We start from the raw sequence: 13,918 nt of genomic DNA on the forward strand, positions 1-13,918 counted from the left end.
ATCCAACTGAATTAATTAAATTATCCAATGAATCAACTTTGACAGTTTAGCAGTATGTATGTATAAAGCATATTTAAGTTGGTTATAATATGCTTTACTTAGAAACATAATTATATATATGGGTACTATTAATTTATTGAGGTGAGGGTTTTTTTTATGACTATAACCCCTTCCTCAGATTCTAAACCCCATTTTAAAACATATAAAGTGTCTAAAATGCTGAATTTGCCTAAGGTCTTTAGGGTAAAGAAGGGCAACCTAAACATCAGTAAAACGTTGATAGACCCTATCTATTGTTCTTTCTCCTCTTTTGATAAATGTGGACATTGTTAAATATACATAGAAATATAGACTCTTGAGCTATGTATGTTACTAGTAAGGAAAAGTTGTATTTTTTCTTTAGAAAATTCTGTCTTGTTGCCCATCATTAAATTTTACACCACAGTAGGGCCTTGGTGGCTCAGTTGGTTAAGCATATGACTCTTGGTTTAAGCTTAGGTCATAATGTCATGGTTTGTGGGATCAAGCCCCATTGTCAGTACAGAGCCTGCTTGGGATTCTCTTTCTCCCTCTCTCTCTGCCCCTCCCTTGCTCTCTCTTTATCTCTTTCTCAAAATAAATAAACATTTAAGGAAAAATGAGAAAATAAATTTTACACTACCATATGAACTTGTCTCATTTGGTGATTACTTAAGCAGTATTAATTTATATTGCTAATACATACTATGTCTCTCTTCATTTCAAAATGATTAGATTTGCTAGTTAAAAATATTGTAACCAACTAAGTTAACACATGAGGTTTAATAAAATGCAGATTTTTAATAGGAATGGTTTAGCATTAAGTCTATATTCTCAACTATGTCTCTCTTTCTGTTTTTCTCTCTCTGTAGATACCCTCAGTTTCAGCTTAATCAAACCATATTTTTTTTGGAAACAAAATTTTTCCCACTTCCAAGTCTTTATCTTGCTTCTTATGTTTTCCACATCTACATAGAATATTAATCATTAAATTATGAAATATTTTGAGAAGTCTAGAATTTAAATATTCACAAAATAAGTGTACTGATGCCTAGCATAGTGTCATGGATATAGTTGGCACTCAATACATATATGTTGAGTAAACTAATCAAATTTCTCAATCCTTTTTTGTTATTTGTGAGTTGCTATTGCAACAGAGGTTGAAGAATCCAATCAAAATGGTGCAGGGATATCGAGATAAGTAAACCACACATCCAGTACTCAGAGGGAATAATTTCTTCTAGGGGTGAGAATTGTATTTAACTGTGATATAAGGTAGAATGTAATAAGTGCTTTGAAAGTTATAAATAAAATAATATTGATTATGTAGAGTTACCGTTTTTTAAAAATGAGGTCTTTAGGTAAACCAGATACAGAATTATTCTCAATTATTACTATATATGATATTGGCTATTAGATACTGTAATCAATATATTAGTGAAAAATAAGACTGAATAGAATTGCATTGTCTTATAAATAATAATTCGTTAAATAAATTTCTGGAGAAGTTTTTAGGGAAACATAAATCCATATACTCTGAAATTTTTCATGCCCTTTACTTTACCTCATACCAATTATTACTAATGAACTAGCACTGTGTTCTCTCAACTTGAAATTATAACCTATTCTAAAATTTCATGGAGGTTTGCAGCATCTGTTTACTAGATTTGACCACTGCTACTACCAAGTAGCCACTGTAATGAAGCAGACAGAATGGGCCTCGGTAATTTACACATTGGCACCTCTAATCTTGGTAAGAATAGACCTTACACCTTAACCATTCTTCAAATGAGGCAGCATACCTTTCTTTTCTTTCTTTTTTTTTTTTTTAATTTTTTTTAATGTTTTTTTAATTTATTTTTGAGGCAGGGAGAGACAGAGCATGAACAGGGGAGGGTCAGAGAGAGGGAGACACAGAATCTGAAACAGGCTCCAGGCTCTGAGCTGTCAGCACAGAGCCCGATGTGGGGCTCGAACTCATGGACTGCAAGATCATGACCTGAAGTCGGCCACTCAACCGACTTAGCCACCCAGGCGCCCCGGGAGCATACCTTTCTATTATGCTTTTTTTCCTGGTGTTCTTTAACTGGACATTTGCAGCAAAATATAATATTCAGCCACCTTCATTTCTCATGGCTACTTTTTGTATAGAAGAGAAATGTCACACTTCTTTCTGTATTTACTGTGTGTCCTGTATTTGTTTATCCAGGTCATCCTTTGTAAATTCTCTTCTTCATGTATCAAGAGTATTATCATTTCTAGTCTTCTTTGTTAAGATGAAGTAAGACTGGGAACAAAAACAAGATAGTAGCATTTTTCAAACAGCAGTTAAACTGGCCAGTTGCTTCTAGGGGAATATCTTAAAAAATAACTTTTCTCATAAAGCTTTATTTTAAGTAATTCCCCCTTTTCCATGGATTTTATTTCATGTTAACCAGCACTTATTCTTGAAAGCAGAGTTCAAGTGGCACCTGCCATAATGGATCTCTGTATATTAGCCTCCCTTGTGGTAAAGAGTTGCTTGCTAAGTGACGTAATGAGAGGCAATGCAGCCAAACACGAGTTAACAGTTTTTCATTCAGACAAAAGAGGACACCTTTTTTTTAGTTTGGATTTTAGCATATTTCTAAAGTTATTCCTTTGAATATTATATGGAAAACCCAAGATTTGGATTAGCACTTTTAAAGATGATGTCTTAGCTGGGAAGAGGAAAGGGAACAAAAACAACAGAAAATGGGGTAGGACATCAAAGGATTAGTGACTTCGTTGTGATTCTAAAGAGGTTTTTGGTATCATCTTTGAAATGGAACCTACTTACAATGAACTATATGTATGATATAGACAAAGCAAAAATGCTTGATCAATTATAGAATAGTATAGATAGTATAGGAGTAGAAATATAGTTAATAATGAGTCTCTCTTAACAATCTGCTTTGGTGCATAATACATAATGTGAAAACAAAACTACAATCTTCAGAATACCAACTAAGCTAAGTTGGAAACTTAAACCATTAAGGATTGAAAATGAATCATAATTTTCAGAGACAAAAGAGTTTAGTATAAAATATTTACCCTTGGTCCAGAAAGTGGAGAAAATTATCACTGTCACCACTCCTCAATTTTTAAATGAGAAATTATCATCTCTCTCGGGGAAAATAAACATCTGATACAATTATCCATCTGATATTTTACAAGGATGTACTTATTTAGTTTGTCAATTATAGGGAGCTCCGTAGCTCTCCATTAATCTATTCCAATTTTCAGTAATATTCTGAGATTCTTTTCTTATTATGATTGGATGAGATTTAGTAAATATACACAAGTCTCTCTCTGCTTCCATATCTATTATAGATTATTTTTTCTTAGCTTCTCTACTCAATACTGTCAAAGGAAAGCTCTTTCATTGCCATTTTGGTCCTCTGGCTTATTGTGATGTAGAACAACAGAATAGGTAGAGAGATGTATCCAAGTAGATGTATAATTATTCTTACCAGATGGTTATGTTTATGCTTTTTGTAAGTGTTACATATTGAGGAATGGTAAAGTAGAAGAGACTCTAGAAAACTAAGAATTTACTTTGATGTACATGATAAATAAGGAATGAGAGAGTTGTAAAAGAGTTGCTGAGTAAAAAGCATTGGAGTAACTGTAGATTATGGAGATTTCAGGATTAAAAGACGGAATATTGAAAAATGTTACTTGGGATATAGTCCTTTAAAAAATACAAGCTAGGAATTAATTTTTAAATTATGTCTGGTTGTTGGACTCACTCCATAAAAGGGAGTTTCATTTTATAGTATATTGAACCAAAGTTCCTAAACCTCCACTCATTCCTTCTAGTACTTCTCTTTGGTACTATTCATTACACATTTAGCATGTAATTATTGAGTATTTGCTGAGTGCCAGGGGCCATTCTTGACGCTAAGTAAAGAAAGCAAGCATAGAGTTCTTGCCCTGATGAACTAGATTCTAGGAAAAAACAAAAGCAAAAACCAAAACAAAACAAAAACCAAGTTGTAACCAAAGGAATCAAACAAAGTTGTGATAAATGTTTTAAATAAAATAAATAGATTGCTGAGATAGAGAATAATAGGAGAAAGCCTACTTCTCATAAGACTTTCACAGAATGTTTTTCCAATAATGTTAAGACCTGAAGGATAAGAAGCTAGCCATGCAAAATATAGGAGAGTGTTCTAGAACTTGCACAGTGACCTGAGGCTTGGAGTAACTTGTTTTATTTGAGTGGAGTTCAAGGGACTGCATGAAATCCAATGTTGCAGGAGTATGATTAACAAAGTCAAGGGTAGCATGAGATGAATTTGGCTTTGTGGTTCAGGGCCATATTGTGCTGGGTTTTGCAGTTTACAGTAATGACTGGGCACCTTGGACAACTATTAGGGGATTTAAAGCTAAAATAAATATCAGATTTATCTTTTGATAAATGTGAATGAATCTTGTAAGAGCCAGGGTGAAGGCAGAAACCAACAGAAGGCCATTTGTGGCTGGAAAGGATGATTAAAGCTTACACTAAACAAGTAATGTGAAAATAAAGAGAAGTAGACAGATTTGAAATACATTTAGGAAGGAGAATTGACAAGATTTGCTGGTGGCTTAGATATAGAGTTTCAGAAAGAAGGAAAAAATAGAGAAAAAATTCGAAGTTTTTGTGGTTTGAACAAGAGAATGCTATCATTTTATAAGATGAGGGAGATGGCTCTGGGGAGGTAAGAAGCCTGAATCTCTCTTTGTTGCCTTTTTTCTACTCTGGATTTAAATATGGCTTATGTATATAGGGCTTACTTTAAAACTAATTCAGTAGGTAGGCTCCTCTCTTTTCACATTCCAGGTTATCTAACCTCATCTGAAAATATGTGACCCTGACCTGACACAGTACTTCAACTGTGGTTCTGATCAGAAATTTGTGATCTGTGATTTTCTTCATTCGAGATAAAATGCTTAATATAGCATAAAGTCATCACACAATGTACTCTTAATTTACTCTTAACTAAAATATTGTATCCTATTATCACTTATGACTTTAAATCACTTTATGTATTGCAGTGATTAAATGCATTTTGCCCAACTGTAATATTTATTTCTATTATACGTCATGTTTAATTTGATCTATTGCTCCACTCTACTGATAATATTTAAAACTTGTGTCTGGTGTTAACTGATTTTGTTCTGTCGCCACCTCACCTAAAAATTTCATAAACATTTCCTTCATTATTATTCAAATCATTTGTATAAATGTTGATCACGATAGGGCTAAGAACACATCTGTGTAAGATATTAGAGATCTCACTTCAGGTTGTATCATTGTATTAATCCTTACTCTTCTTCATTTGATGACTTAACATCTCTGATCTCCATCTAATCATGCTGCCTTCCAAAGTTGTGAAAATGTTTCTCAACCGTATTACTAAAATGCAGGTTTATCATGCCAAGTATGTTTGACTTGAATTAATTTTGACCCTGTTAAAAATGAAATTATACCTAATGTAATCAGTTGTAAACTTATACTGCTCCCTGGTGATTATCCCTCTTCCAAATGCCACCAAAGATCCTCAAAAGTATTTCTAAAATTATTGAGGACTAGTGTTAGGTTTAAGGTACTTCAGTTAATAAAAAACTGTTATACTAGCATTAAACTGTTAATACTTTATGTTATTGAAAACAAGATAGGGGCGCCTGGGTGGCGCAGTCGGTTAAGCGTCCGACTTCAGCCAGGTGACGATCTCGCGGTCCGTGAGTTCGAGCCCCGCGTCGGGCTCTGGGCTGGTGGCTCAGAGCCTGGAGCCTGTTTCCGACTCTGTGTCTCCTTCTCTCTCTGCCCCTCCCCCGTTCATGCTCTGTCTCTCTCTGTCCCAAAAATAAAAATTAAAAAAAATTAAAAAAAAAAAAAAAAAAAAAAGAAAACAAGATATTTATTAGATTATCCCCAGTCTTCTGATAACTTTAACCTTCTCCATGAGTTTGAATATCAATAAGTGGGCATATCCTTTCTTTTCCTTCTTGAAGTATGTACAAAGAAAAGCGCACTTTCTTTACCTTGGCAGCTTGTGTAAGCCTCAGTTCACTTAGGACTTTAGATGCTCATCTTCCTAGATGTGTTACACTATCATGTATGGAGGCTTTGTCATGGATTCTTTTATAAAAGCCAAGGAAGATAAAATTATTTTAAATGATGACAAGCAGTGACATGTGGATATATGAAAAATGATAACTGGGAGAGCTAAAGACAATATATTTTTGAAAGGAACTAACTAGCTATGCATTTAATTTTTAAATAGAATACAAATATGGAAAATTTATATTTTAAATATCTATGTAATCTAATTTTTAAATATCATGATTCTATACATTGACTTTCTTTGTGATAGAGATTGGCTACTCAGATCTGACAGATATGCACTTATTTTAAAAATTTACTTATTCTTTCAGGGGAAGCCAAATAAACATGTATTATTAGAAACAGATTGCTGAACATGCCCTTGCATTCTAAAGGGTCCATTTATACTGAAACAGAATTTGAGGTGATTTTTAACATATAATGAATTGCATTGTTAGTAGGGAGATACAAGTTATGAAAATAGAGCAAAATTTATAGAAGTAAGAAAAGACAAAATTGATGATGCAGAGGACTAATTGAAGAGGACTGATAGATGAATTTGAGGTTGAAAAAGCATTTAGAGTTGATTGTAACATATCTGATGGCAAAACAGTTGCCTATATTATTTTTGTATAATTTGTTTAATAGGAAGAAAGGAACCCAAATGAAAATAGAAGCAACATTACTTAAAATAATGTTATATTTTGATAATGTGTTGATATTGTGTTATTATATTATAATTATTCTTGACAAACTTAAGAAAACAATTTTGATATAAAGAGAACATATAGGCTCAGAAGTAACTGCTAGTCTTTCTAGCAAAAAGTAGCATTTTTGTCACGTGAAGACTGGAAAGAAATTGTGTTGTGTAACAGTTGACTAGTGAGGGATTTTTCGTGAAGAATAAAAACAGGTTCATTCTAGGACCTCCTAATACCTAGGACCTATCTTGAACATTTAAAAAAAAAAAGAAAAAAAAACCTTGCACAATGAGTCACCATATAGAGACAGATTGTTTTCAGTAAATTAAAGAATATCACATATAAAATTTAAAAGATAGAAACTCAAGGAGATTTGATTAAATACATCTATTTTGTGCTGTATAGGAATTTTGGCAGAAAACTGTAAATATAGAGTACCAAGACACATATCCAAGTTTCTCTTCTAAATTGTAGCATAAAGGATGTTTGCACAAGTGGATAGGTCAAAGTAGGGGAAATATGATAATGAGCTTTTTATTTCAAAATTCTATCTGCTGTCACATATTAGAGAGTTTATGTGACTCTCCTCTTGGATGAAGGTGATGCTATTCACCAAAACTAGATATAATAATTAACAGATTTGGAGGAAAGAAAGGACTTAAATTATATTGAATATGAGATATCTGTGAGATTTTCCAGGGTGAAAGAACACGACTTATGGTTAGTAATGAGTACTACATAAAAAACAAACATCTCAGAAAGGAGTACTATCTGAAAATATATATTTAAGAGTCTTTGGAATTTAGGCCAGTGGAATTCACCAGAGCATGATATCCTGGGAAGGTTTCTTAAAATACAAATGTATATTCCCTCCCAAATTCTGGTCTTTACTCTGTGGCAGACTGCGGTTCCTACCAATATCTCTCCTTTTCTTTCTTGATAATAAACCCTAAATTTTATTCTAGGCAGAACATTACCTAGCAAAAAGACTGCATTGCTTATCCTCCCTGTAAGATATAAACAGAAGTTATTGGAAAGACCTCTGGGAAAGTACCTTAAGACCCATGGCCAATGTCCTTTTGTCATTTTACCCTTTCCTCCATCTTGCTGACTGAAATACAGACATGATGTTTGGAGCTCTAGGAGCTACCTTGACTCATGAGTAAACCTTGAAGATAGAAACCATGTAGAGGCAGTAAGAGATGATAAATTTTGAAAGATCTTGGGTTTCTGGTGATCTGGTGAATCCTCTGTATCACTGGTGGATAGACTGTGAAGACAAAGGCCAATAACACAGTACTACTTATTAAAACATTCCCAACCAATTTATAGACATTGCATAGTTTACATCTGAAAGTGCCCCCAACTCCCCATGAAACTCCCTTTCAACATTCTATTTGTTATTCTTTCTACACATACCAAATCCATTTGTACTTTTAAGACTTGTGATAATGTTGGTCCCATTTCTCCTTCTTCCTTAGTATTTTTAGTATCTGTAAAATAGTTTTGTCTACCCTTGAGAAAGAAAGAGACAGAGCACAATGGGGGAGAGGCAGACAGAGAGGGAGACAGAATCCAAAGCAGGCTGCAAGCTTTCAGCTCAGAGCCCAGCTCAGAGCCCAACATGGGGTTTGAACCCCTGAACCATGGAATAGCTACCTGAGCTGAAATCTGATACTTTATTGACTGAGCCACCCAGGTGCCCCTACCCTTTCTTAATCTAAATCTCTCTTCAGGCTTTCTGGGCAACACCATTTTGCTTCTTTTTGTTATTTTTTATCTTCCCCTCTGTGTTTTGTTTTGTCATGGCACCCTCCTGACATATCCCCTTTTCCCTCAGCCTCCTTTTGAGCATGGTTCAAAGTATATCATTACTATTAATAGACAATTTATCAAAATCATACACAATGGAACTCTTTTCATATTTTCCTCAATTTGCCTATCTTACAGTTTTTGCTGTTTTTTTAAAAAATAAAATCACTCATGGTAATGTATGATAAATGTGAGAGTTTTTAAAATGTATGTAATAGATATTATTATGGTTGTCATTGTTTTTATTTTTTTCCACAGAATATACTTTCTCATGTTGATTTAAAAAGTTCTAGAGAACAGAGAAAACATGTTTCCTCTATATTATATGAATTAAAAACAAAAGAAATTGGTAAAAAATCAAAAAAATCAAGACATATCATTCAAAAAGGTTAGTTATATGAATTTTTAAATTATATGTGTGAACATATTTTGATGAAGAGTAAATTCATTAGAAATTGGGCATGTTAATTTTGAACTGTAAATATACCCATGAAATAACATGTTTAGACTTCTAGATAAAATCTCCATATCTCGTTTAATATTTTTAAATATACATATTCAGAAAGTTGTTTCATGGATATTAAGAACTGGGAGTGTAAGGTGGGAATTAAGAGAAATAGGTATTAGCAAGAACCATATGAAATTGATAGCTTTGTTGCAGTATGGCTAGGTCAGCATGGTTCTTCTTTCAGGAAATCTGTCAAGTATCAGATTAATTAATATAAATAATTTCAATTAAATAATGATATTTAATTTCCTTCAGGCTTTGAACATAATTATATTTGTCAATAAAAATAAATTTTATGTTAATAAGATTTTGGTTGTCAAATGTGTACTTGTTTTTTTGTTGTTGTTTCTACAGAATTTTTTCTGATGTAATTTTGTTATGGCCAGATGACATTCTTTTCTTTACCTCTTTCACAGAAAAATCATATAATAATCTTTATGAAATTATTTCAAATTGTTATCAATTTCCACAAGGTTTCTCTTAAACCTTTTTAAAATTATTGTGATAAAAATATTTACCACGAGACCTACCCTCTTAATATCATTAACCATAGTCATAACATTGCACAGCAGATCTCTAGAACTTTTTCATCTTGTATGACTGAAACTTTATACCCATTTCTCTCTTTCTCTAGCCTTTTAATTCTTAAATATTCAAATCTTTCTCTTTTTAAAAACTCATGATGGTGTCTTTATTCCCTTTTATTTTCTTTATATATGAACTGGTCTATCTCTGCCTTATGTGTCAGTGGCTTTATTTGTTATTTCATCAATTATCCATTAGTTTCCATCATAATTAATATTATTGTATATATTAACACGTTATAAATACTTTATATTAGTATCCATTGTACTTTATATATTTCATAAAGCTCTGTATTTTTATTGATTTGTATCCAGTTATTTAACTCCTAGATTTATAAATGAAATAATGGAAAAGTTGTAGTCTCATATACCATATATTCTTCCTGGTACCCAAGACAATATCATCTAATGATTTTAACTGACTTTTATGTTGTTTTATATTTCCAAGTAACATGCTTATTCTGCTTTTTTTTTTTTTAAGTTTTAGATACTGTTTACAAATTTCCACTGTGAGAGATGGAGATTTAATTCTCTTATAAAATCTCCCTAACACACACACTTATCATCACTATTTGGGGGTTAATTAATGTTTAATGTTTTAATTATTCAGTCTATATACATATTGCTCATGGCTGAGCCAAACAATGTATTAGGATATGTTTGCTTTTTATATTATTTTTTTTGAAAACTTTTTTGAAAATCTCACACCATTCAAACCAGCACTCATATGTGTGTGTGTGTGTGTGTGTGTGTGTGTGTGTGTGTGTGTGTGTATTCATGATAAATTTGCTTGAGTCTTTCCTTTTGCTGAATCAATCAGGATTGCTTGCTCTCTAAACCTGCTCTTACATCATCCATCTTAGTACATCTCTTCAACAACTGTGGGCCTGAGAATTTATTTGTGCCCATGCTATGTTGGGACTCTAATTTCCAGAACTCTCTAATATCTTGTTCTTTCCTGGCTTATTTTCTTATTTTAATACAGAGCCTTCTCTACTAGTACAGGAGGTAAATTTTTTAAATCCTTGAAACCCTAAATATGTCTTTATGCTACACTTATGTTTGGTTGATGATTTGACTGTGTAGAGCTTCTTTCAGAATTTTTTCAGAATTGCTTTATTGTGTCCTAACTTCCAGTGTTTCCTGTAAGAAGTCTATTTCCAGTTAGTTCTCAGCCTGATATTTATGAACATCTATTTATTGTTTTTCTCTTCTGACTCGAAACTTTTAGCATTTTCTTTTTCTTTTTTTTTTAATGTTTATTTATTTTTGAGAGGGGGAGGGGAAGAGAGAGGGAGGGGGAGAATCCAAAGCAGGCTCTTCACTGAGAGTGAAAAGGCTGATTTGGGGCTCGAACTCACTAACTGTGAAGATCATGACCTGAACTGAAGTCGGACGCTTAACTGAGCCACCCAAGCACCCCTAGCATTTTCTTTTTATACCAGATATTCTGTAATTTCACAGTGATTTGTCTCTAGATATTTGTTTGCTTGCTTGGCCAAACTGTTTTTTGATTCAATTTATTGTAGCAATTCAACGTAAAAATTTATATCTCTCAGTTCTGGGTATTTCTCTTGTATTTTTTTATGATTATATATATACATATATATATGTATATATACATATGTATATATATAATCATAATATAATATGATTCTCCCCCACCCACAACCTCTGGAAAGCACTATTCCAATTCTGTCTGTAGAATTTGATTACTCTAGCTATCTTATGTAAGTGGAATCATACAATATTTGTCCTTTTGTGACTAACTTCTTTTACTTAGCATAATGTCTTTAATGTTGATTTATGTTGAAGCATGTCATTATTTTTTCTTTTTTTTAAAAAAAATTTAATGTTTATTTATTTTTGAGAGACAGAGCATGAGCAGGGAAGGGATAGAGAGAGAGAGGCAGACACAGAATTTGAAGCAGGCTCCAGGATCTGAGCTGTCAGCACAGAGCCAGACTCAGGGCTTGAACCCACGAACCATGAGATCATGACTGGAGCCAAAGCCGGGCGCTCAACCAACTGGGCCACCCAGGTGCCCCTATTTTGTTTTCTTTTTAAAGTTAAATAAGTATTCCATTACAGTTGACCTTTGAACAACATAGTCTTGAATTGTGCAGGTTCACATATACACAGAGTTGTTTTTTTATACGAATACTAGTACTATAAATGTGTTTTCTCTTCCTTATAATTTTTTTCTCTAGCTTACTTTATTATAAGAATACAGTATATAATACATACAACATACAAAATATGTGTTAATTGGCTATGTTATTAGTGAGACTTTTGGTCCTATAGCAGGCTATTACAGGTTAAGTTTTTGGGAAGCCAAAAGTTATACATGGAATTTCAACTGTGCAAGGGGGTGGTGCTCCTAACCCCTGCCTTTTGCAAAGGTCAACTATATGTAGATACCTTTGCTTATCTTTTCATCTGTTAATTGACACTTGGGTTGCTTCTGTATTTTAGCTGTTGTAAATACTGCTGCTATGAGTATGGGTGTACAGATATTTCTTTGAGATGCTGATTTCCCTTGGTTTGAGCATACACCCAGAAGTGGAATTGCTGGATCATATGGTAATTTTAACTTTTTAAAATACTACCATACTGTTTTCTACAGCTGTTGTACCATTCTGCATTCCCAGCAACAGTGCACAGGTCTCTAATTTCTTCACATCCTAGCCAATACTTGTTATTTTCTTTCCTTTTTTGCTGTTCCTTCCCCACTCCTCCCCCATTACCTTATTGCTTCCTCCTCCTACCCCCTTCCTTCTCCTTCTCCTTCTTCTTCTTCTATGGTAGCCATCCTAGAGGGTATGAGGTCATATCTCATTGTGCTTTTGTTTTGCATTTCTCTAATGATTAGATTAGTGAAGCTGAGCATATTTTCATGTGCTTATTGGTATATCTTCTTTGTAGAAATGTTTATTCAAGTCCTTTGTTGTCCATTGCCTATTTGTATCGTTTGCTCTTTTGTTGCTATTGAATTGTAGAATTTGTTTGTATATTCTAGACATAAATCATATATATATATATATATATATATATATATATATATATATACACACACATTTCTCCTGTTCTATGGGTTGCCTTTTTACATTGTTGATAGTACCTTCATGCACAAAAGTTTTTTATCCATTTGGGGTTAATTTTTATATATTATGTAGAGTCCAACTTTACCTTTTGCACATGGAATCCAGTTTTCTGAATTCCATTTGTTGAGAAGAGTATTGAATCATCTTGATATCCATTTTGAAAATCATTTGATTGTATATGCAAGAGTTTACTTCTGAGCTTCTATTCTATTCCATTGATGTATATGTCTATCTTTTATTTTTTTATGTTTATTTATTTATTTTTAAGAGAGAGAGAACACAAAAAGTGGAGGGGCAGAAAAGGAAACAGAATGTGAAGCAGGCCACAGACTTTGAGCTGTCAGCGCGGAGCCCCAAGTGGGACACACACTCACGAACCGTGAGATCATGACCTGAGCTGAAGTCGGTTGCTTAACCGACTGAGCCACCCAGGTACCCCGTATGTCTGTCTTTATATCAGAACCACACTGGTGTGATTACTCTAGCTTTGTAATAAGTTTCAAAATGATGAGGTATGAGAACTGTAACTTTCTTCTTTTTTAGGGTTGTTTTCACTCTTTGGGGTCTCTTGAAATTTTGTATGAATTTTAGGATGGATTTTTCTATTTCTGCTAAAATGCCATTGGGATTTTTATAAGGAGTTGATTGAATTTATAGATTACTTTGAGTAGTAGTTTAGCAATGTTATGTCTTCCAGTCCACAAACATGGGATGTTTTTTCCATTTATTTGTGTCATCTTTAATTTCTTTCAGCAACATATTGTAGGTTTCAGCGTACAAGTCTTTCGCATCGTTAGTTAAATTTATTCTAAGTATTTTATTCTTCTTGATACTATTATAAATGAAATTATTTTTTTTAATTTCCTTTTTGGATCCCTCATTGTTAATATATAGAAACACAAATGATACTTGTGTGTTGGTTTTTGTATCCTGTAAGTTTGTTGAATTTGTTTGTAATTCTGATAAGGTCGTGTGTGTGTGTGTGTGTGTGTGTGTGTGTGTGTGTGTGTGTGTATGAGTCTGTGTGATCTTCCCAGTTTTCTACATGTAAGATCATGTTCTGTATCAACAAATAATTT

General features: G+C 33.2%; 1 protein-coding gene across 4 annotated transcripts in view; it reads left to right on the forward strand.

Moving 5' to 3' along the window:
- Positions 1–13,918, forward strand: part of LRRIQ3 (leucine rich repeats and IQ motif containing 3) — a 221,802-nt gene that overhangs the window by 144,557 nt on the left and 63,327 nt on the right. For all 4 annotated transcript variants that reach the window (XM_058716968.1, XM_058716970.1, XM_058716967.1 and 1 more), the window contains one exon: positions 8,902–9,031. In XM_058716968.1, the coding sequence (XP_058572951.1) occupies positions 8,902–9,031 (130 nt within the window). The remainder of the gene's footprint in view (positions 1–8,901; positions 9,032–13,918) is intronic.

This window comes from Neofelis nebulosa, chromosome 2 (genome assembly GCF_028018385.1).
Source record: "Neofelis nebulosa isolate mNeoNeb1 chromosome 2, mNeoNeb1.pri, whole genome shotgun sequence".
NCBI lineage: Eukaryota > Metazoa > Chordata > Mammalia > Carnivora > Felidae > Neofelis > Neofelis nebulosa.